Source organism: Cnephaeus nilssonii (assembly GCF_951640355.1).
Source record: "Cnephaeus nilssonii genome assembly, chromosome: 4".
NCBI classification, from domain to species: Eukaryota; Metazoa; Chordata; class Mammalia; order Chiroptera; family Vespertilionidae; genus Cnephaeus; species Cnephaeus nilssonii.
In genome coordinates, this window is record NC_137075.1 from 21,877,332 (window position 1) to 21,903,699 (window position 26,368).

The 26,368-nt window shown below is 38.5% G+C and overlaps 1 protein-coding gene across 2 annotated transcripts in view; it reads right to left on the reverse strand.

Moving 5' to 3' along the window:
- The window catches only part of PRORP (protein only RNase P catalytic subunit), a 153,275-nt gene that overhangs the window by 76,688 nt on the left and 50,219 nt on the right, over window positions 1-26,368 (reverse strand). For both annotated transcript variants that reach the window (XR_013813351.1, XM_079767524.1), the window contains exon 5: window positions 14,116-14,223. Coding sequence is in view for 1 of the 2 variants with exons in the window: in XM_079767524.1 (XP_079623650.1) it covers window positions 14,116-14,223 (108 nt within the window). In the remaining variant the exon portion in view is untranslated. The remainder of the gene's footprint in view (window positions 1-14,115; window positions 14,224-26,368) is intronic.

A 26,368-nucleotide genomic window follows, 5' to 3' on the forward strand; every position in this document is an offset into this window, starting at 1 on the left:
ATCTGAAGAAGGAAGAACATTAAAGGATGAAGGAACATGAGGCAGGAACAAGTTCAGTAGGTTAATCCAAGTGCCTCATAAAGGTTGGCTCAAGTGCTTACATTAAAAGGTTTATACCTAACTCTTTTTAGTTTAGTCATTGTTTCTACAAAATTACAACATATTTTGGAGAATTGAATGTTACAAAATCGATTTTGCAATAGTTATTTTCTAAAAAATCCTTATCCAAATATTTTGGGTAAATATTCTCCATTCTAACATTCCAAATAAATTTTTAAGAAAGGAGTCATACACAAACACAAGAATACTGTTACTAGATAACAGGACGTACACTACACTATGAACTTCATGTTCAGATAATGTAACCATTAGTCTAAATCATGTTTCTAGCATTGTCATTACTGGCTTATAGTCATACTAGAGGCCTGGTGCACAAAATTCGTGCCCGGGAAAGGGGGGAAGGGGGAGGTCCCCTCAGCCCAGCCTGTACCCTCTCCAATCCGGGACCCCTTGGGGTATGTCCGACTGCCGGGTCTAAACTGACAGTCGAACATCCCTCTCACAATCCAGGACCGCTGGCTCCTAACTGCTCACCTGCCTACCTGCCTGCCTGCCTGATCGCTCCTAATTGCCCCCCCCCCCCCCGCCAGCCTGATCACCCCTAACTGCCTCTGCCTGTCAGCCTGATCGCCTCCAATTGCCCCCCCTGCAGGCCTGGTCACTCCACGCAGCCTGCTTGCTGTTCAGTCGTTTGGTTGTCCCTCACTAACCCCCCTGCTGACATGGTCGCCCCAAGCAGTCTGCTGTTTGGTTGTTACTGTTACTGTGACCATGTCCTGGACAATTTGCATATTCCTCTATTATTAATATAGATCCTCACACTTTAAAACTGTTTCTAGAATGGAATAGGTACTCAATAAACAGCTACTGAAATCTACATTGTAATTCCCTGTTAAGATACTTTGTCTTTTGTCCTTCTGGAAATGGAGGCTATATAATTAAATCTGCCAGCCACTTCTTAGAAATAAAACTACAAACCTTTCTTCTGGAAAGTTGAAACCAAATAAATATTTTTTAAAGCAGGATACACTTTACACTTGAAAACATCTACAGACTACAGAGTGAGCAGCAAGTCTTACTCAGCCCAGATTTACAAAAGATTAAACAAATGAATTAGAACGGGCCAAAGCTAGCCCCTCTGAATCTCACTATACTATAAATTATGTTGGCTTATCACCTACCCACGATTAACTGTTTTTCTAAAAATGCAGATACTATAAATGTAGTACCTAAAACTCTTAGAAAAAAAAAGCATAAATATTCATGACCTTAGATTAAGTAATAATTGTTTAAATATGACAGCAACAATGACAGGCAACAAAAGAAAAAAAACAAACAAACAGATAAATTGGACTTCATCAAAATTTAAAACTTTTGGCCCTGGCTGGTTTAACTCAGTGTGTATTGCGTCAGCCTGCAGATTGAAGGGTCCACGGTTCAATTCTGGTCAAAGGCACATGCCCAGGTTGTGGACTCAATCCCCAGTTGGGGGTGTGCAGGAGGCAGCCAATCAATGATTTTCTCTCATCATTGATGTTTCTATCTCCCTCTCCCTTCCTCTCTGAAATCAATAAAAATATACATATATTAAAAAAATTAAAACTTTTATGCTTCAAAGGATACCATCAAGAAACTGAGAAGATAATTCAAATGGGAGAAAAATGTCTCCAAATCATACATATGTTAAAGGTCTAGTATTCAGAATATATAAAAAATTATAACTCAAAAATAAAAATATAATGAACCCTATTAAATGGGCAGATTTTAATAGACATTTCTCCAAAGAAGATATACAAATGGCCAGTAAGCACACAAAAAGATGATTGACGTCCCTGTGTCATTAGGAAATGCAAATCAAAGCCACAATGAGATACCACTTTATACTCACCAGGATAGCTATAATAAAAAGACTGATGTTAACAAGTGTTGATGAGGATGTACAGAAATTAGAACTCTTATACACTGTTGATGGGGATATAAAATGGGACAGCTGCTTTGGAAGTTTTCCAGCTCCTTTAAAGGTTAAACAGAGAGCTACCATATGATTTAATAATTCTATTCCTAGGTGTATATCCAAGAGAATTGAAAAGATGTCCATACAAAAACTTGTATATGAGATGTTCAGAGCAGCATTATTCTTAAAGTAGAAATAATCCAAATATACACAAACTAATGGATAAATTAAAATGTGGTATATCCATAAATAAAATATTACACAGCAATAAAAAGAAACAAGTACTGATTCATGCTACAATATACTAGTAGATGAACTTGGAAACACACTAAGTGAAAAAATGAAATGTCCAGAACAGGCAAATCCATAAAGACAGAAAGTAGATCACTGGTTGGCAAAAATTAAGGGGAAGAAGGAATTGGGAATGACTGCTAATGAGTTTAGGATTACTTTGGGGGGAATGAAAATGTTCTGAAATTAGATAAATTACAGCTGAAAAACTTTGTGAATATACTAAAAACCACTGAACTGTACACCTTAAAAGTGACTATAATGGTTTATCGAAAAATAAAACTAATGTAGACACTAACGAATTGAGATATCACTTTGTCAAGACACAAAATTATGCCAAAGTGAAATCTAGTAAGGGACTTTACAATCTCCAAAATTCCATTTAGTATATTCTGTAATTGTATTAACATCAAAGATTAGAAGATTAACCACTGACTTAGTAATAACTTTTAAGCAAAATACACAAAAAACTTTTTCAGTAATCACCAAAATTATATATCAATCCATACAGTTCATACCATATTCTTTTTCAGAATCACAAGCAACGTTTAAATATAAACCTTCATATGTGAGTTAAAGGCTCTTCTGAATCACTTTTAGCCATGGCAGCTCTGTACAGACTCATGGTGACATGTTACATACCACTCTTCTTAGAACCTGTGTTCTTCATTTTTACTTTTGTATCACTTTTAGGACCAAAAGCAAAGGCAGACTGAAGAATACTGGGCTTTACCTGTATTTCACATTTGATTATTATTTTTTCTTTCAATGAATTATACCATTATGTAAATTAATCAACTCAAATGTCTATTGAAAGCTTTCAGCAGACAGAAGCTTTCAGCAGCCTAAGTGACAGCTTTTCAAAATGAAAAAATCAGTTATAGCAATTTCTACTTGCTTTAAAATTCTGTACTTTAGTCTGAGAAATGTGTCAATCACCACTACCTTTTAAGCATTGTTAGAAAACCTTCTGCCGTAGCCGGTTTGACTCAATGGGTAGTGTGTCAGCCTGCAGACTGAAGGGTCCTGGGTTCAATTCCAGTCAAGGGCACGTACCTTGGTTGCAGGCTCAATCCCCAGCCCTGGTCAGGGCGAATGTGGCAGGCAACCAATCAATGTGTCCCTTTCACATTAATGTTTCTCTCTCTGTGTCTCTCCCTCTACCTTCCACTCTCTCTAAAAATCAATGGGAAAATATCCTTGGATGAGGATTAACAACAACAACAAAAGAAAACCTTCAGCAAAAATTTAAAGTACAGTGTGCGGACCTGCCAATGCAACTAACTCATCTGAGGTGACGAGTAGATAAGCAGATATGTGCTGTGTTTAGCTAAATTTGCCCACACCCAGGCAATGACAAACATTAATAAGTCTGAACTCTACATGGTAGCTGGCAAGTTTCTGCTGACATCAATTGTAAGACATACCTTAGATTTTAAAAAGTATCTATATCTATCAACAAATAAATAAAAGATGCATATGAAAATTGAGGAAGTAAAATAAATTCACACCCAGGACTTATTTTTAGCGCCTTAATCTCTATCACTCCTTCGATGTAGGCTCTGAGATCATGGTGCTACTCTCTAAATGATGAATGTAAAAATGGTCTTGTCCATTTACTAGCTTATGGAGAACTATGTTGGATATACAATTAACCATTAAGGGGAAAGGATAAAAAAGAATTTGGAACATATTATACAGAGTTCATGGGAAGAATGAAAATAATCTGTTATCTGTAAATCTGGAGTGGATCTACCTATTACATAGTCACAAACCCAAACAGGCACCCAAAATGAGGAGACAAATAAACAACCCCCAAATGAAAGAATAACAGAAGAAGAAGAGCTAAATGAAATGGAGATAAGAAATTTATCTGAGACAGAATTCAGAATAATGATGGTAAAGATGCTCAACAGCATGAGAAAAGATATAGTAACTATGCAAACAGAAATAAAGAATGTAAATCTGGAAACTTCTTCACATAAACATGAAAAAACTCAAGACACAGAATTAGGATTTCTAATCTTTCCTTTATATATGCTTATAAGCAATTGTAGTAAGAGAGAGACAGCCCTAGCCAGTTTGGCTCAATGAATAGACCATCAGCCCGCGAACTGAAAGGTCTCAGGTTCAATTCTTGGTTGCAGGTTCCCCGGCCCTGGTCAGGTGCATGCAGGAGGCAACCAATCGATGTGTCTCTCTCACACAGATGTTTCTCTCTGTCTCTCCTTTCCACTCCCTCTAAAAATAAGTGGAAAAATATCCTCAGGTGAGGATTAACAACAAAAGAGAGAGAGAGAGAGAGAGAGAGAGAGAGAGAGAGAGAGAGAGAGAAAGAAAGAAAGAAAGAAAGAAAGAAAGAAAGAAAGAAAGAAAGAAAGAAAGAAAGAAAGAAAGAAAGAAAGAAAGAAAATAGTCAAGGATATTTCCTTTTGGACTATTTTAACTTGGTTTACAAATTTTTTAAATGTCTTACCCTAAAAACTGGCCCAGCTCTTTTCACTTAGCAGATTCATGGCACAAATGTAACTAAATAGTTGAAGCAATCATGTAATAAGAAATCTTGAAGAAATGTGTTCTATTTGGGCACTTTTATACATTGTTGTTAGGAGCAAATGGCTATAATCATTTGGGTAAGCAATTTGGCAACATGTAGTGAGACCTTTGCAAATATCCATACCCTTTAATTCAAGAGTTCTATTTCTGGGAATCTATTCTAAAGAAATAATCTGAAACATTCACAGTAATCTTCTTCCAAGCATTATTATTTACCATAGTGAAAAATGGGAAACAATCAAATAAGCCCACGAACAGGGAAATGATTAAAAATTATGGTACATCCCTAAGATATAAAATATTATAGTTATTTCAAAATATTTACCAAGAATGCGTTTTTACTATCTGTAATGGGGATTTATGTCTTATTTTAAAATAATATATATTCATTGTTAAAGAAAATTTAAGAAATTGGAAATGAAAAATTGAAATCTCTCATCTTATACAGGCTGGGGCAAAAGTAAGCTTACAGTTGTTCATATAAAAAATAACACAATAATTAATAAATAATAATACAAGAATAAACTCTGTGTTTCATGTATTCATGAGCCTACTTTTGTCCCACCCTATATTCTATCCCCAACTCCAAAAGTTAACTATTAAGGTTTTTTTTGAAAATATATTTTTATTGATTTCAGAGAGGAACGGAGAGGGAGAGATAGAAACATCATGATGAGAGAGAATCACTGATCGGCTGCCTCCTACACACCCCCTACTGGGGGTTGAGCCCATAACTCAGGCATGTGCCCTTGACTGGAATCGAACCTGGGACCCTTCAATCTGCAGGCCAATGCTCTATCCACTGAGCCAAACCGGCTAGGGCACTATTAAGTTTTTATGTGTGTATAATTTCTAGAAATTTTCTAGACATATACAAACTTATTTAACAAACATTTATATATTGGTAATCCTTTGGTTTGGTTTTTAACACAAGTGGGGAACTAAGCTTGCTGTTCTTCAACTTGCTTCTGACACTTTAGCTTTTGTTCTGTATCAGCAGATATACACTGAGTGGCAGGATTATTATGATCTCTGAATGCATAATAATCTGGCCACTCAGTGTATATCCTATTTAATAAAAGGCTAATATGCAAATTGTCCCGTCGACCAGGAGTTCGACCAGCAGGCAGGCTGGCCAACCGCCCATTTCCCTTCCCCCTGGCCAGGCTGGCCGGACCCCACCCATGCACGAATACATGCACTGGGCCTCTCATATATACATACATACACTGAGTGGCCAGATTACTATGCGTTCAGAGATCATAATAATCTGGCCACTCAGTGTATATCGACTACATTTTAAATGGATGTTTCAATATATATCAGGTCCTGGATTGATATTTAGGTTGATTAGAGTTTTCTTCTTATAAACAATGCTATAACTAACATATTTGGATATATAACTTAATGTACTAGAGTAAATATATCAGTTCCTACATGTGGAATTTCAACATTTTAGGCATTCAAAGTTATTGCCAAATCACCTACCACCTACCACCTCTCCAAACCATTCAAAATACTGGATACTAGCAACTTTTAAATCTCTGCCAATCTGGAACATAAATGTTTTAATTTGCATGCCTATAAATATGAATAAGGTTAAACTACTTTTTATTTATTTATTTATTTATTATTATTTTTTAAAATTTAATAAAGCTTTATTGTTCAGATTATTACAATTGTTTCTCCTTTTTTACCCCCATATCTCCCCACCACCCGGTTCCCACCCCCCCTCTGCCCTTACCTCCACCCCGTTGTCCTTATCCATAGGTGTATGATTTTTGTCCAGTCTCTTCCCGTACCCCCCACACAGACACCCCTTTCCCCCTGAGAATTATCAATCCACTCCCATTCTATGCCTCTGATTCTATTATGTTCACCAGTTTATTCTGTTCCTCAGATTTTTAATTAACTTGACTTTTAGATTCACTTGTTGATAGATATGTATTTGTTGTTCATAATTTTTATCTTTACTTTTTTCTTCTTTTTCCTTTTTTTAGAGAATACCTTTGAGCATTTCATATAATACTGGTTTGGTGGTGATGAACACCTTTAGCTTTTTCTTATCTGTGAAGCTCTTTATCTGCCCTTCAATTCTGAATAACTTTGCTGGGTAGAGTAGTCTTGGTTGTAGGTTCTTGCTATTCATCACTTTGAATATTTCTTGCCACTCCCGTCTGGCCTGCATAATTTCTGTTGAGAAATCAGCTGATAATCGTATGGGTGCTCCCTTGTAGGTAACTAGCTGTTTTTCTCTTGCTGCTTGTAAGATTATCTCTTTGTCTTTTGCCCTTGGCATTTTAATTATGATGTGTCTTGGTGTGGTCCTCTTTGGATTCCTTTTGTTTGGGGTTCTGTGTGCTTCCTGGACTTGTAAGTCTATTTCTTTCATCAGGTGGGGTAAGTTTTCAGTCATTATTTCTTCAATAGGTTTTCAGCGTCTTGCTCTCTCTCTTCTTCTGGCACCCCCATAATTCTGATGTTGGTACGCTTGAAGTTGTCCCAGAGGCTTCTTACACTATCTTCAACTTTCTGAATTCTCTTCTCTTCTTGCTTCTCTGGAGGAGTGTCCTTTGCCTCTTTGTATTCCACATCTTTGAGTTGATTCTTGTGTTCCTCTAGTCTGCTGTTGGGTCTCTGTATAATACTTTTTATTTCAGTCAGTGTATGTTTCATTTCTAGTTGGTCCTTTTTCATATCCTCGAGGGTCTCATTAAATTTATCGGCCTTTTCCATGAAATTCTTGAAAAACCTTATAACCGTGGTTTTGAACTCTATGTCCATTTGTTTGTTCTCCTCCATTTCTTTCGTTTGTGATCTGTTTCCTTGCCTCCTCATTTTCGCTGCTTCCCTGAGTTGCTGGGTAGCTTTGTGTACTAGGTGTCCTATTGGTTCAAGGGGTCAGCCTCCCAGTTACCTGAGGTGGACACTCTTGGTGCACCCCTTTGTGGACTGTGTGTACAGCCTTGTTGTAGTTAAGTCTTGATTGTTGTTGGTGTTACTGGGAGGAATTGACCTCCAGGCCAATTGGCTGTGAGGACCCGCTGTGTCTATAACAGAAGAATTGCTATGCTGGAGACACGTTTATGGGGCATGACTTGTTCCAGTAGGGCTTTGGTGCTCACTGAGTCTGCCTCTTGAATGTGTCTCTTATGAGAGTGGTTGAAATCTGGTATCGTCTCACACCGACCACTAGATACACTGGTGTCTGGATCTCCAATGGGATGCAGGTCAGCTACTGTCTGAGGCCACCCAGCAGGAGCTACAACAAGAACTACAGTTTTCTCCTCTTTGCTTGGGCAGTTTTGGAGCAATCTGACTGGAGCTGCAGTTAATTTGGTTAAGCTGCCACAGAACAGGCCATTTATTTGCAAAAGCCGATGTGTGGAGCCTGGGCGGGTTTGTAGAATGTGCGGGGAGGGGTCTCAGGGTGGGGCGGGGTATCAGGGTGTCACTAGGCTAGGGCGTGACAAACGGCGGTGGCTGCCGTCTGCCGTCTCTGCCTTTCCTCGTTTCCAAGTCCCTGCATCCCGCGCTCCAGCGCAGTAAACAATGATTGCTGGGCGCACCTCTGCAAAAAAGTCACTCTCACTCTCCCACCAATGGCCGAGAGTCCAGCTTCTCCCCATAGGCGTCTGGGTCCCCCGCGTGTCCCCAGAAACTGGATTTCAGAGTGATCGGGAGCTTGTCTCCCTGCGGGTTGAAAAAAAGCCACGCGCCCAGTCGCCCGCCACCAGCCCGATTCGTGTGCCTCCGTACCTCAGCTTTTCATCGTTTGTGCTCCTTTCTCTTTCCTTCGTAGTTGTAAGTCTTCCACTCAGCCAGCTTTCCCATGGTTCTGGGTGGTAGACGTTTTGTCTTTTAGTTGTATTTTTGAAATTGTTATGTGAGGCGGCAGTTTAGTTGTTAAACTTTGCCGCCATCTTGGTTCCTCTCTAAACTACTTTTCTATTGCCTGGCTCATCTTTTTCTTACAGGCGTATAAGAGTCTTTGGTACAGTCAGGAAATTAGCCCTTTATTATGTATGTTGTAAAAAAATTTTTTCAGTTTGTTGTTGTCCTTTAACGGTGCTTGTAGTATTTTTTACAGTCTAGGAAATTTCTTTATTCTTTCCATTAGGAATCTTGGATTTTTTTTAAAAATATATTTTTATTGATTTGGGAGAGGGAGAGAGAGAGAAAGAAACATCAATGATGAGAGATAATCACTGATCGGCTGTCTCCTGCACACCCCTATGGGGGATTGAGCCGCAGGTATGTGCCCTGACCGGGAATCAAACTGTGACTTCCTGGTTCCTAGGTCAATGCTCAACCACTGAGCCACGCCAGCTAGGCAAAGATCTTGGATTTTATGTACATTTCAAAGGTCCTTGCCATTTCAAATATGACAGTGATTACTGCTGCATGGTAGAATATATATGATTTTTTCTTCTGTAATTCCCAATTTTTCTACAATTACTTGCATTACTTTTACACACAATCCTATCTAATAAAAGAGTAATATGCAAATTAACCATCACTCTGCTACACCCACAAGCCACGCCCACCAGCCAATCAGGAGCAAATATGCAAATAAACCCAACCAAGATGGCTACAGCCACAGAGAGCAGGAGGGAGGCTTGGGTTTCCCCGGCAATGGAGGATGCCAAGCTTTCCACCTGCCCTTGCCGGCCCAGCCTCTGCTTAAGGCTACAAAGTTTCAATGATAGAAGATACATAAATCCAAACAGAAATGGCGGCAGCCATGGAGCTGGAGAGAGCAGGAGGCTAGGGTTGCCCCTGGCAACAGTGGAAGCCAAACTTTCCACACACCCTGGCCGGCCCAGGCCTCCGCTTAAGGCTACAAAGTTTCAATTATAGAAGATACATAAGACCCAACAGAAATGGCTGCCGCTACAGAGCAAGCAGAAGGCTTGGCTCCGCTCCAGGCTACAAAGTTTCAATTGTAGATAATAAATAAACCCCAGATACTAGGGCCTCTGCTTGGGTTGCCAGGGGGCGTGGCCGGCCTGCAAATCACCACAGGCCCCTCGCCCGGGCCGCCCCACGCCCCAAGGGAACCCCCACCCTGATCCAGGACACCCTTCAGGGTAAACCAGCTGGCCCCCACCCATGCACCAGGCCTCTATCCTATATAATAAAAGAGTAATATGCAGATTGACCATCACCCCAACACACAAGATGGCTGCCCCCATGTGGTCAAAGAACCTGCCCCCATGTGGACACAAGATGGCCAGCAGGGGAGGGCAGTTGGGAGGGACCAGCCCTGCAAGGGAGGGCAGTTGGGGGCAATCAAGCCTGCAGGGGAGGGCAGTTAGGGGTGACCAAGCCGGCAGAGGAGGGAAGTTGGGGGCAACCAGGACTGCAGGGAAGAGCAGTTGGGAGGGACCCAGGCCTGCAGGGGAGAGCAGTTGGGGGGGACCAGGCCTGCAGGGGAGGGTAGTTAGGGGTGACCAGGCCTGCAGGGGAGGGCAGTTAGGGGTAAACAGGCTGGGAGGGGAGTGGTTAGGGGGTGATCAGGCTGGCAGGCAGAAGCGGTTAGGGGCAATCAGGAAGGCAGGCAGGCAAGCAGTTGGGAGCCAGCAGTCCTGGATTGTGAGAGGGATGTCCTACCGGGATCGGGCCTAAATGGGCAGTCGGACATCCCTCGAGGGGTTCCAGATTGGAGAGGGTGCAGGCTGGGCTGAGGGACAACCCCCCCCACCCCGTGCACGAATTTTGTGCACCGGGCCTCTAGTAACTTTATAATCAGCAATCATGTATTACTTTTATAATCAGAAGAAAATAAAATTTATTAAGTTATATTTAAATTTTTTCTTAAGTTTTTGATAGTATTAGACCTATTTTGAGTCTAACACTAAGGCAGAGTTTTGCATTTTCTTTTAACTCTATTGACATGAATGACATGATAGAAAACAATTTTATACTGACAAATAAGGGTCTATTGAAAGCAAGAATTATTGTTCCATTTGGGAAGTTCATTTGAGTATTAATCACAATAATACTTACACTTATTAAGTACTTACTATGTGCCAAGCTTACATACATTAACTTATTTACTATTCACAACATCTTTATAAGATAGGTACTGTTATTATTTCCTTTTTACATGCTAGGAAACTAAGGCACAAAGAGGGTAACTTGCTCAAACTATGAAAGGTACTAAGTAGCAGAGTCAGTATTGGAATTCAAAGGGTCTTCTGGCTCCAAAATCCCCATTCTAAACTTCTAAATGAAAATGCTATTTAAAAGGTTAACCAAAAAAGTAGGAAGCTACTTCTCATAACCTAGAATGTGTTAAAGAATGAAACAAAGGGCCTTAGATTTATCCAAGAAATAAAAAAAAGAGAGGAGCCTATGGGAAATATGGTATGCCTTTATTATTGTTATTATTTACTATGATTATTATTGTGGGTTTTGGTTTTTTTTTTACAAATCTCTAGCTTTAGAGACTTGAAAAAAAACTTTATTTCCTCCTTTCTTACTGAGGTAACGTCTCTAACCTGATTCTGAATTAAGGTTTCCCAAATATAATGTCTGTGCACTGCTACAAGACAGCAGTGTTCTAAAGAGTTGGGTAATAACATTACGTATTTGTCACGTAAACTGTTGCCAGCATAAAATTCATTTTTTTAAACATTTTTTTTTATTGATTTTTAGAGAGAGAGGAAGGGAGAGGGAGAAACATCGATCGGCTGCCTCCCATATGTACCCCGACCAGGGATAAACCCACAACCGTTGCCTTGACTAGGAATTGAACCCCGGTGACCTTTTGGTGCAAGGGACATGCTCAACTAACTAAGCCATACTGGCCAGGGCCAGCATAAAATTCTTTTAAGAGCAAAAGCTAAAAGTAGTGGTAGGTGCCTATGATTTCCCTGGTTATTTTGTTCTTTGCCTATTTGCCAAAACTTGCTAGAACAAGCATGTCAAACTCAAAGGCTAACATGGGCCAAATAAACAAGGTATAATTTTATGTGGGCTGCAAAAAAACAATAGCTTCAATTTTTATAGAAATGTAGGTTTATTTCGATAGAGACATGCATACAAAGGGCTGAAATAAATGAGTAATTGTTAACATAAAATAATAAAACATTTTAATAAAAATTAATACTTTTTTCTTGAACATTAACTTACCAGACACTGAGTAACTGCACAAATTAATAAGCATAATGCAAATAAACCTATTTTTCTTGTTTTCCGAAAGCGTAATATTTTTGGTTGCGCACACCAAACAAGTCAGTCCAAGACTAATGACGTGGCAATCGGCTGCTAAAATATTCGCTGCTAATATTAGTAGAGAGAAATGGTGCGTCTGCGTGCAAGGCGAGTAAGGGAAATGAATGCAACACAATTATAGTAACCAGTCATTAGCAAACGTTGTAGTTCGTTATTAATAATTATATATAACAGGATATTGTAAAAATTAAGTTATAAAATTTTTATTAAAATGTTTCTTACATACTGTTATATTGACTGGGCTGCAAAATTATTCATTGTGGGCCGCGAGTTTTACATGCTTGTGCTAGAATCTTTCAAAATGTGTACATTTTCTTCCATAATGCCAGGGAATGTGTCAACTACATCACCTTCAACATTTTCCTTTTCCCCCAAAAGTTAGTTCAATTCAGGCTATATATTTCTAGCAAGCCAATTTTTAGTGCTTTGTGTGAAGTTGAAAGTCAAACAAAAGATAAACAAATATGACACTTTCTTGTAGGGAGCGGTTATAGGGTTAAGCCTCGGACTGACCTGTTGGCAAAGCCAAAAACAAGTCCTAGCTTAGAGGGCACACCCCTCTTAGCATAATTAAGCTTGATCTTGTGACTGCTCCCTAGATCCTTCCTGGGTAGCTTAATGGGCTGTGAGAGGTGCAACAAGTGCTGCCAAAACAAGTGAAACTTACAAAAACATTGTAACTATATTGACCACTACCTTGTTTACCTCTGACTATAAAATAAAGGCTCAGCTTGCTGTCTGGATCTGTTCTGTGGTCTCAGCCAGGCACAGAAGATCCACCTAGACCCAGCTTATTCTCTTTGTCTGTCTTTTCTTCATCCTTCACCGGCCCTCCCTCAGGCTCGCCGAACCCTTGGCTGTGCGGGCGCAGCACACTTTCTAATTCTCCTTGGCTTACAGACTAGGACATAAAGATTTGACATTTCATTTTCATCATGACTATCATATGTCAATTTCGCAGACTAGATTAGATGAACTCTTTAGAATGAGCCTTTCTGATTCTAGCTCTACCAAGAATTAGTGATAATTATGTGTTTCCTTTTTTCGCTTTAGCTTTGTCAATGTTACTGCCTCAAAGGCCCCTTAAAGTGCCTAAGAGACGAAAATATGTTCCACTTGCTTTGTTTTTAAAAAAAATAAGGATTAAAAAGCACATACTTGACCATAAAAAGGTAGGCATAAATATAAAGAAAAGGCATATAAAGAAATTTCTGTATATCAACCTTCTTCTTTGTTAGTACTTGTATTTTCTGAGTGTAAACGGCAAAATATTCTAGTAGAATCTCTGAAAAACCACTTTTAAGTTGGCAGCAATTTTTAAGAAATAAAAGAGTTTTACAGATGAATGACCATAGATTGCCAGCAGTAAGAGCCACAAGACTGAAACCTTAGAGCTCTCCACAAACTAATTTTGATGTTATGACTGCTTTTTAAGGATTTGCTGTATAAAATTAGCCTCAATTTTCTAATTTTCTGAACTGTAAAATGCGGATTAAAATAATTGCTCACAACTGCTACAAAAATCATTATATTCCTATTGGAAACTACTATGACATCTATAAACCGATTGAAAAAAATTATTACCTTACAAAAAAACCTGCTTAGGTTAATTTACAAACATATTATGTTTGATAAAAAACAAATGTGAGTAATGAATGATTAATGAATCTTGATAGTATATGCTGATGATTTTCAAATAAGGGATGTGACCTACAAGGAAATGATAGAGTAAATGGAGAGTAGAAAGTTAGCTATAGGTTACAAAAAGGGCTAAACTGGCCCTTTATTACATGGACTTTTTAATCTCTCATTCTTGTTCAGCCTGTAAGAGCCATTTATTTTCCAGAGATGAAAACAACAAATCTTAGTTGAGCAGTTGGTCGTTATGGCACCTTTAAGAGCTTTATTTTTAGAAGAAGGAAAAATGGGGAGCTATGAGATCCCAGGAAGATCACAAGTGGGTACAATAAATAGTTTCTAGAGATTTGGAATAACAAAATAAAGCTTGTACTTACAACTTGAGACTCACGAGCTTTAGGAAACATCTTGGCAACATTAAGCCCATCAATGACGACATCAAAAGGAGGACAATGTTTCACAAAGTTTTGAAATCTCTTAAGTTCCTAAAAAAGAAAAATCAGACAGAACATTAATAAAGACATAGGGCTTTTTTATAAACATACTGCTATGACTTTTATTAGTTTTTGGGAATTCAAAATATTTATCTCTTAAAAATACATAAAAACACAAAGATACTTTCAAAATGAAATCTGAAAAAGCCAGCATAACAGTTGCAAATGCATATTCTTATCTGACACACCTTATAATCTCATAGAGCTTCACATTTCACAAAGTATTTTCCCATGCTATTTCATTTTATCTGTAACCAGCTATCTATCTAGTCTGCTAAACTGACACACATAATAGTCACGATGAGAATAAAATGTGAAATCTCTATGTCCTGTTCTGTAAGCCAAGGAGAAGTAAACCTAAGATATGCCAGTCTACCAGTGCAACTGTGCTGAAAGAACAAAGCTCTATAATTTGTAGCTCCTCTTTTGTCATCAAGAGGCTTTTGCTTACTTAAGGCTGTTTGGAGAACCGAATATTCATCCTCTTATTCAACAAATATTTGGTGAGCATCTACAATGTTCCAAGCAGTTGCCAAAAAGACAAAAAACCCTAACTTAATGGAACCTGCATTTTAGTAGGAGGAGACATAAAATGAACCAAATAAGCAAGTGAATTATATTAAACTAGAAGCCCACTGTACAAAATTTGTGCATGGGTAGGGTCCCTAGGCCTGGCTGGTGATCAGGGCCCATCTGTGGGCAATTGGGGAGCCCCTGCTGGCGCCGCCCACTCGCCGGCCCCGCCCCCTGACACCACCGCCGTTGGGGCCTGCAGGCTGGGGGCAGCTCCTGCGATGAGTGTCTGCCCCCTGGTGGTCAGTGCGCATCATAGAGACCGGTCGTTCCGCCGTTCGTTCGATTTGCATTTTAGGGTTTTATTACATAGGATGTCAAGTGTGATAGAGGAGAGGGAGTTTCACTTCTGGTAATGATGGAGTAGTTTGTATTGGACTAACAGATAACATAAATTCTATATAAAAAACAGCTATTTGAAGGAACTAGAGAATGACTAAAAGCAGGCAGAAACTGGAGGACACACCTGAAAAAAGATTTGGTGATTTCAAAACATGTCTGAAATTCTTTGACATTACTCCCGACTCAAGTGGAATCTAATTCCCTCCATGTGAATATGAGCTCACCTTTCTGGCTGGCTCAATGAAAGGAATGTGGCAGAAGTGGAGCTATCTGACTTCTTGGACTAGGTAATAAAAGGCAATGTAGCTTCCATCTGACTCTCCTAGGCTACTAGCGCATAGAACCTAGCTTTCATAAAAAGCCCATGCAGAGGCCACATGTAGGTGCTCCACCTGATGGTTCAACTGAATCCCAGGCAATAGCCAGGATCAATCATCAGACCTGTGAGAGTGAGGAAGAGTTCAAAATGACCTCAGCCCCCATTTGATTACAACAGAACACTCAAGTAAGAATTATCCAACAGTCTAGTCAAGGCCTAGAACCATGAGAGATAACAATAATAGTAACTTATAAATGTTTTTGTTTTATGCTACTACATTTGGGATGGTTTGTTACTATCTATAGAAAACTAGAAAAGAAGAAAAATGCACAAGGTAAAATTTGTCGGTACATGGCTTTTTGCCAGAATCAGCATGGCTGGCAGGGGCAGATAGAAATCAAACAGAAAGATGCAGACTTACTGGTTTCAGGATCAAAAGACAGAATTCAGGACGGCCCAAGAGGCTAAAAAGTGAAAGAGGGATTGCTAGAAAGGAGGAAACAACAAAAATCTGTGTATAAATCTGCCCCAATCCTTGACTAACCCTTGATCTACACATGCATGAAGAAGACTCCAAAGAGCCCTGCAAAAAAACAACAGATAAAAGACTTGAAAGACCTCAGCAGAGATTTCAGCTACCATCTACTGCAAGGGACAAAGTCTAAAGTCTAAACAAGTTTAATATTCCTCCAAAGCAAAAAAATCAATAATTTCCAGAGGAAGATGATAGAACCCAGAGCCTTTGCAATTTGTCCATCACAATGTCCATATATAATTTAAAAATATGAGGAAAATGTGACTCAGAGACAAGTGAAAAGAAAATCAATAGAAATCAATGTAAGGTCCAGATGCTGGAGTTAGCAGATAAGAACTTTAACGATTGTGAATACATTCAAGAATTTAAAGGAAAATATAGTTATGATGAATGCAAAGAAGGGAATACACAAATACAGAGAGTCCCTGACTCAGAATTTTTCATCTTTATGATGGTGCATTCCATAGAAACCATACTCATATTCTGAATTTTGATCTTTTCTTGGGTGAGCAATATGTAGTATAATACTCTCTCATGATGCTGGGCAGTGACAGTGAGCCATAGCTCCCAGGCAGGCATATGATCATGAGGGTAAACAACAGATATTCTATAGTATACTATGTTGTCAGCATTTTTTTGATACTGTTTTCTGAGTACCTTTAAGATAAATTAGGCAAGATACGATGTTAGGTAGGTTAGGTGTATTAAATGCAATTTTTACTTACAATATTTCAATTTATGATGGGTTTATCTGGACGTAATCTCTCTGTAAGTTAAGAAGTATCTATAGAAATTATAAAAACATTCTAGAACCAAAAAGCACAAATATGAAATAAAATATTCACATGCTGGATTTAACTGACTGGAGATGGCAGAAGTAAAAGTCAGTGAACACAAATGACAGAGCAATAGAAACGATCCAATATGAAGGGGGGGGAAAAGGTGGAAAGTAAAAGATGAATTGAGCCTTGGTAACCTGTGAAACAATGTGAAACAGATTAAATTATGTAATTAGACTCCTGAAAGAGAGGATAGAAAGGAGAAGGTAGAAAAAAATGTGTGAATAATGGTTAAAGGAGGAAACAACAAAAATATGTGTATAAATCTGCCCCAGATTTTTGTTTTTCCCAAATTTGATGAAAAACATAAGTTATGCGACCCAAGAAGCAGAGCAAATTAAAAGCTCGATAAATATAAAGAAATCTATAACTAGGCACATCATAGTAAGACTGCTGAAAAGCAAAGATAAAGAAAAAATCTTTAAAGCATCCAGGAAAGATACATCTATCTATCTATCTATCTATCTATCTATCTATCTATCTATCTATCTATCTAAAACCCTAATATGCAAATAGACCAAACGTCGAAACAACCGAACAACCGGTCGCTATGATGTTCACTGACCACCAGGGGGTGTGCATGGAACATGGCGGGCATCGGCAGCAGGTGGCAGAGTGCGGAACATGGCGGGCATCGGCTGTGACAAGATGGTGGAGCAGGTGAGCGGGGGCGCCAGACCAAGGCGGGGCACCGGTCGCTGTCATCGGAGCGAACCTCTGGTGGTTACTGAAAATTCTTTGCTCCCGTGCCATGGTCCCACCCAGCGCTCGCACCTGCTGCCGGCGCCGGTGCCACTGCTCGCACCTGCTGTCAGCAGCAGAGCCACCACTCACACCCGCTGCTGGCACCGGCCCCTCTCACACCCGCAGCCAGTGCCGCCACTCACACCCACTGTCGGTGCCCGGTGCCAGCCCCGATTATCCCTCAGGGCTTCTCCACCTCCCTCTGTTCCTGAGGGGCGATCGGGGCCAGCAGCCACCTCTTGCACCCGCTGCCGGTGAAGGCCCCGCTCGCACCCGTTGTCAGTGCTGGAGCCGCCACTCACACCCACTGCTGGCACTGGCCTGATCGCTCTGCGCCGGCAGCGGATGCAAGCGGGGCTGGCACATGAGAGCAGCAGTGGCGGGAGTGGGACTCCCGCATACAGGGAACAGGGGAACGTGGCAGGAGGCGGCACAGAGGATGGGCCAACACCCGCCCCTGTGCCACCACAGCCTCATGGCCCACAGTTCCTTTCAAGGTGCACGAATTCATGCACTGGGCCCCTAGTTATATATAAGATAATGATACAAATGACAGTTGAATTCCCATCAGAAAATGGGGCCAGAAGAAATGAGAGGATGTTTTAAGGTGATGACAGAACACAAACAAAAACCCTGTCAAACTAGACTTATATCTGGCAAAAAATTTTTGAAGCACTGAGGTAAAAAAGTAAAGTGAAATAGGCATTTTCAAGTATATGAAAACTAAGAGAATTCATCACCAGCAAGCCTGCATCATAAGAAATGCTAATGCAATTTCTTCAGGATGAAGGGAAATAATATCAGATGGAAACTGGATGTAGAAGAAGAAATGTAAAACATCAGATAAAACCCATATAATTTTGTTAACCAGTGTCATCCCAATAAACTCAATAAAAAGGGGGGGGGGGGGCGGGGAGAGAAAAACATTAGAAATGGTAAACACATGGGTAATTATAAAAAAGAATATGTTTCTTCTTTTAATTTCTTTAAAAGACCTGACCTGTTAAAGAAAAATATTATGACACTGTACTATAAGGCTTAAAACATATACAAATGTGGTATGTATGAAAATAATAAAGACCACGAAGTGGTAAATAAAATTCTATTGCTATTAAGATTCCTACATTTTACATGAAATGGTAAAACCTAAGCTCTAAGCGGACTGGATTAAGTTAAAGATTCATATTGTAATCCCAAATCATACATTAAAAAGCAATGCAGAAAAGGTATTGGCAAAAATCCAGCAGAATAATTAAATAAAATACTAAAAAAATTCTGATTATCCACCCTCTACCCCCTACACACACACACACACACACACACACACACACACACACACACACAAACCCACATGAGAGGAGGAACAGAGGGAGCAAAAAAAATAGAAAACAGAGCAAAATATTTAAATTCAACACTATCAAAAGTGCTTTTTGTAATAGATGTACTTTTAAATATAAAGATAAACTGAAAGCAAAAAGCAGGGAGAAAATATATATTGGTAAGCTTAAGAAAGCTGGAGTGGTAATAAACAAAACAGGCTTCATGAAAAGGAGTATTACAAAAAGTAAAAACAGACACTGCATAATGACAAGATCAATATTCCAGGAAGTATACTCATATATAAGAAATAGCTTTGAAATACATGAAGGAAAACTTGACAGAACTAAAAAGAGAAACAAATAAGTTTACAATTATAGATGGAGATTGCAACACTCTTCTCTCCATAATGATATAACAAGTAGATAAAAATCAGTAAGGATAGAAACAACATAAACTACACTAATAGTTTGATTGATTGATATCTGAAAGATTGGAGACCAAACAATGGCAGAATATTTATTCTTTTCAAGTACACATGAGACACCAAGACATTCACAAGCTCCAGGCCATAAAATACGTCTCAAATATTTCAAAATATTAAAATCTGGAAGAGTATGTTTGCTAATCACACTCACAATTAAACCCGAAACCAATAGCAGAAAATATCTATAAATGTCCCAATTATTTCTAAATTACACTTCTAAATAACCTGTGGTCAATAAAAATTACACAGGCAATTAGAAAATATTTTAACTAAGTGATAATAAAAGATTACATATCAAAATTCATAGTATGCAATAAAGCAATATTTAGAGGAAAATGTATAGCTTTAAATGTTTATACGAAAAGAAGGCCTAAAATCATTGATCTAAGTTTTCACCTTAAGCTAGAAAAGAAGAGCAAATTAAATTTCAAAGAAAATAGAATAACAAAGTGCAGAATCAAAGAAATAGAAAACAGAAAAACAGGAAAGTTAACCAGAGAAAAAGTTGGGGGGAAAATGAACCTCAACTCCTATCTCAGATCACACTAAAACGTTATTTTGAAATAGATCATAAGTCTAAACCAAAAAGCCAAAACTATAAAAATTCTTGAAGAAAACAGGCAAATTGTTCACATTAGGATCAACAAAAATGTCTTGGGCAGCACATAAAGTCATCACTGATATTCATATATCGAGCCTCTTGATAGGAAGCTGGTGAGAACATAATAGCATTTTTGTGATATTTTTACCAAAAGTTCATAACTTGAATCTAATCATAAGGAAACAAAGATAAAGCAATATCTCAAACTGAGAGACATTCCACAAAATAATAGGCCTATAGTGTGTATGTTTTTAAGTGGAGGTCCAAGAAAGACGATGGAAGCTGAGCTTTTTCACTGCAGATTAAAGGAAACCAAGGAAACATGACAGCTAAACACGAAGTGTGATCCTGGACTGGATCTGGAAAAGGAAAAGCTCATTGTGACAAGTGACAAACCTGAGTATCAACTATGGATTAGATAATATTCTGTATCAATGTTACAAAGATGAACTTCCTTTAGACAAATAAGCACAGGGAAAGATATTCAACGTAATTAGTCATTAAGGTAATGCAAATTTAAAAACCACAGTGAGCCCTGACCGGTTTGGCTCAGTGGATAGAGCGTCAGCCTGTGGACTGAAGGGTCCCAGGTTCAATTCTGGTCAGGGGCATGTACCTTGGTTGCTGGCACATACCCAGTGGGGAGTGTGCAGGAGGCAGCTGATCGATGTTTCTCTCTCACCGATGTTTCTAACTCTCTCTCCCTCTCCCTTCCTCTCTGTAAAAAATCAATAAAATATATATTAAAAACCACAGTGAGATATCATTATATACCCACCAGCAGGGCTAAAATTTAAAAAAATTGACCATAACAAGTATGTGGAGCAACTGGAACTTTCACACATTGCTGCTGGAAACGCAAAATGGTATAAACACTTTGGAAAATAATTTGACAAGTTTCTTCTAAAGTTTAGTATACATTTATCTTACAACTTAGCAATCCCACCTCTAGGTATTTATAGAAGAGAAATGAAAACCTACATTCATACAAAGACTTATACATGAATGTTAATAATGACTTTATTTCTTAGTACCGCGCGCTAACCGATTGCGCCACTGGAGCTCCTGACTTTATTTCTTATTGCCAAAATCTGGAAATAATTAAAATGTCCATTAACTGGAAATTAATGGGGAAAATGTGGTACATCCAGACAATGGAATCCTATTCATCATAATAAGAAATTACTGATACACATAACAACATAGATGAATCTCAAAAGTATTATACAAAATGGGAAAAGGTAGACATAAAAAACTACTTGTATACTGCATGATTTTCATTTACATGAAATTTACAGGCAAAACCTTTCAACAAAAAGCAGATTAAGGTTCCAGGAAGTGGGGAGAGGGAAGTGACTGCAATGAACACAATGGAACTTTTGGGTGTAATTATACCATATCTTGATTATGGAGGTTAATATACAATCGGTTGCATTTGTCAAAACTCACAGAATTGGCCCTGGCCAGTTGCTCAGTAGTTAGAGCACTGTCCTGCAGACCGAAGGGTCTCAGGCTCGATTCCCCAGTCAAGGGCACATACCTCTGTTACAGGTTTGATCCCGGACCCTGGTTCCAGGCGTGCGGGAGGCAACCAATCAATGCGTCTCTCTCACGTTGATTTTTCTCTCTCTTTCTCTCTCTCCCTCCTGCCTCCCTTCCGCTCTCTCTCTCTAAAAAAAAAAAAAAAAAAATCAATAGAAAAAGGATCCTGGGGCTGGGTCAATGTGGCTCAGTGGTTGAGTGCTGACCTATGAACCAGGAAGTCACTGTACATGCCCAGGTTTTGGGCTCAATACCCAGTAGGGGGCGTGCAGGAGGCAGCCGATCAATGATTCTCTCTCATCATTGATGTTTCTATCCCTCTCTCCCTACCCCTCTCTGAAATCAATAAAAACATATTAAAAAAAAGAAAGAAAGAAAAAGTATCCTCAGGTAAGGATTAAAAAAAACAAAATAAAAACTAACTGAGTACTAGCCGGTTTGGCTCAGTGGATTAAGTGTCAACCCGTGGACTAAAGGGTCACAGGTTGGATTATGGTCAAGGGCACATACCTCAGTTGCAGGCTCGATCCCTGGAGGCAATCACGTAGATGTTTCTCTCTCTCTACCTCTCCCCCACCCTACCACTCTCTCTAAAAATCAATGGAAAAATATCCTCAGGTAAGGATTAACAACAACAAAAAAGTCACTGAATTGTACATTGGCAAATTTTAGTATTTATAAATTATCCTATATAATAAAAGGGTAATATGCAAATCGACCGAATGATGGAACGACTGGTCACTATGACATGCACTGACCACCCGGGGGTATATACTCAACACAGGAGCTGCCCCCTGGTGGTCAGTGTGCTCCCACAGGGGGAGCGCCGCTCAGCCAGAAGCCGGGCTCATGGCTGGCGAGTGCAGTGGCAGTGGTGGGAGCCTTTCCCACCTCTGCAGCAGCGCTAAGGATGTCCGACCGACAAAGCCATCAGTCGGACATACCCCGAGGGCTCCCAGACTGCAAAAAGGGTGCAGGCCAGGCTGAGGGACCCCCCTCACCCCCAGTGCACGAATGTCGTGCACTGGGCTCTAGTACTTTAATAAAACTGATCAAAAAGCAAAAGAAAGAAAATCCTAATACTATACATAATATACTTCATCTTTAAAATAACCATTGATCCATGTGCATACTTTCATTTCTCATTTGACTTTTCTATCCTCTTCAGCTCCAGTTGTCTGGACCAACCTCTTTCCTTTCTATTTAGCAAAACACCTTGTTTTAAAATTTCTCTACCCAAAATATATTTCCTACAAATGTTTAGAAAGTTCCAATTAATATCAAAACTAAATATTGGTTAGAATAGGGATACTATTTTTTATAAATGAAAATAAAGCTATCATATAATATGATAATAAAGTTTACATATAATATGACTGTTTTTGTTTTACTCTGAATGAATCAAAGGAAACAGAACAAGTGCACTAACTTTCTAAAATTCAGGTTTCACTAATAATGAACATGAACAAGATTTCCCACTACACTTCCAATTTGTCATTTTAGTGCTGCTCTTAGTACTACATTATATTCACCTCAGGAGTAATGACAAACTAAGGTATCACAATATTACTAGCAAAATGGACATCTGTAAAAATCAAGAGTTAAACTAGATAACTCATAAAATCCCCTTCCAGTTCTGATATTCTATGTTAACACGACTTGGAAATCCCTTAAAATCACAGAATGGAAAAGGGTATACTTGAGATGGTTTGTTTGAAAGGTGAGTGGCAGGAGGCTCGTGTAATCACAGAATGTGTAATAAAATAAAATTAAAAATCAGATCCAAAGATCATTCTCTTGATCCATGTCTTCCAATAAGACAGAAAAATCCAAGATGTCAAGTTGGGCTATTTTTCCCTTTACTAAAGCTCTGCTCACTAAGTATATTTCTAGTCTGGGACTCTGTAATACTTCCTTCGGTGAGCCTCTAAAATGCTCCCTTTTCCAACTACCCAAATTTACGTATGCTATTGCAGTCAAAAGCCTCTGAGTGGATCATGCTGAAAAGGCACAACAAAGAGTTGACCTAGTGAGATAGCAAACTAACTATGGCATAGGGCATTTCCAATTTGCAAGCTTAGTTGTTTTAATGGAGGGTAAATTTAAACAAAGAACAAATATTTCTTTGTAGGGCTACTGCTGGGATTGTGCTTGATTAAAGATTGGTTAATGATCTAGCATATAAAAATCCACAAATCCATACCATTCAATTATTTGAAGTATATAATTCAATTCACAGGTTTTGCAACATCACAATCGATTTTTAGAACATTCTTCAAGGTTCATCCAGAAGACAAGGACTACTATCTTCAAAGTGTTCAGGGAAAATACTAAAATTTATATAGTTAAACTATCTTTCAAGTAAACATTTTCAGACAAAGAATAAAACAGTTTACTGTTCTTATCCTGTCACTGAAAGAATGATATTCAGGAAGATGCCCAAAAGAAAGTATAGGATTTAATGAGAATGTGAGGGCTGGAGTTATATAGATGTGTGTGTCACTGGCATGCAGGTGGTAGAGAAAACCAGAAGAGTGGTTAAAAATGGACAAGAGTGGGTAGAGTAGGAGGAGAGGAAGGAAGCCATGGGAAACACCAGGAACTTAGGGGATAGGCAGAGGACATTTTTTTATTACTGTCTTCTTACTATAAAAGGATAAAACTCAGTTTTATCTATTAAGAAAGAGCAATGAGCTGTAAGGACAGAACAGCAAGAGATGCAAAGGGATCTGGAAATATATAAATAAAGTTAAGAAAAAACAAAATTAAATCTTTGTCAGAACTAATATACTAGAACATGGATTATTGTGAAATGCAGCACAAACTTTGACAAGTTCTATTAGAATGCAGAGGAAAAGAACAAAAAGAGAATATTAAGAGAAGAATGTTATAGATATCAAGGCCAAAGGATAGAGCTCCAACTGAAATCTCACAAAGATGTTTCCAAGGAATAAATAAAAACAAAAAGATGAGAACTAACCACTAAAATATCCTAAGTGAAAGAAGTCAACCATACATTTATATTATTCAGATTATATGAAATATCCAGAATAGATAAATCTATAGACAGAAAGTAGATTAGTAGTTGCTGTGTGGTAGGGTGTCAGAATGGAGAATGACTGCTAATGAGTAGGTATTAGCACCACTCTCCCTTGCCTCTCTATTTTAGTTATGGTAAAAGGAAAAAGCCTTTCTAATGAGGTGACACTTGAACAGAACTGAATGACGTGAAGGAGCATGCTGCTCCCTTTGGGGGAAGAGCCTTCTAGGCAGAGAGAAGAACTGCCAAGGCTCTCCTTACTAAACACATTTTGCATGTTTGAGGCTTTTTGCATGTTTGAGGCTTAACAACTAGGCAATCTGGAAGCTCAAAGAATAAGTATAACGTTTATGAAAATCAATTCTTTATTACCATTATATGGGAAAGAGTAAATATATGTACAAACAATTGTAAAAGTTAATCCAAAGTTTTAAATTTGCTACCTTATTCAACTTCTTAATAGAAACAATGAAGCTGATCTAATATTAGTTGTTTTGTGGTTGTTACCTAATCATAAATGAGTAGCAAAAGGATCAAAGATGTGTGCAAAAAAAAAGAAATGAAAGAATGGCATAGCTGTACCCTACTCATGACACATGAGGTATAGAACAGAGGTGATCCAGCTCTGCCATCAAAGAAATAGCTTCATAATTAGAAATGACTCTAACAACATATAAGGCAGTAGAACTTGACTCTTCTATTTATTACTCCTCCTACATTATAGATGAGAAAACAAACAGGTTAATCAACTGGTTTTTCTCAATAAGCGGTATGAAAAGAGTCATTAAAACTTTTTTTACCCTTTTCATTTAAAAGAGGTTAAAACACTTAAATTTTTGTAGAATGATAGTCCATATGTGTATGATGGCTTACTTCTATTCTGAGACTTTGATACTAATCTCACCAGGAAGTTCAAAATAGATCTCTCATTTATTTTATTTAGTTAATGTCATACTCTAGGAATAACAACCAAGGAGAAACAGGAGGACTAAAATAATGTATATGTGAAACATTATATCATAAAAGAAAGAGTGATCTTAACATGTTAATTATATTCAATGTACTGGAAAAAATCAGATAATACATATTTTCCAAAACAAAGGAGTATTAAAACAACTGACGTTAGTCATAGTGAATATGGAAAAATAGGGGAATACCAGTTATTTTGGTTGGAAGCACTGCTTTTAACATGGGAACAACAATAAAAAATGCATCTTTGCATCTAATGGCCAAATTTCTTTGAGACTTCTTCAAACCAAGGATAAAAATAAAGCTTAAATAAAAAGAATGCTAGCATGAATACCTTAATGAAGCCAGGGAAAGATATAAGTCACATGTCTGGAAAATGTCACTACAATCTAACAACTAATAATCTGAGAAAACTTATACACATTTAATAGCAAGCTATGTTTTAGGAGATTTTTTTTTCATTTGGTAATTATAGCTATAATTACAATAGTGTACTATCCTATTTAAAAATACTTATAATGTGCCCTAGCTGGTTTGGCTCAGTGGAAAGAGCATCGGTCTGTGGACTGAAAAGTCCCGGGTTCAATTCCAGTTAAGGGCACATGCCCGGGGTGGAGGGCTCGATCCCCAGTAGGGGGCATGCAGGAAGCAGCCGGGCAATGATTCTCTCTCATCATTAATGTTTCTATCTCTCTCTCCCTCTCCCTTCCTCTCTGAAATCAATAAAAAATGTATTTTAAAAAATACTTATAATGTTATCTGAGTTTTCTGATACCAGTGAGATGAAAAAACAAACTAAAAAACTTCCTAAAACAATTATCTAAAAAG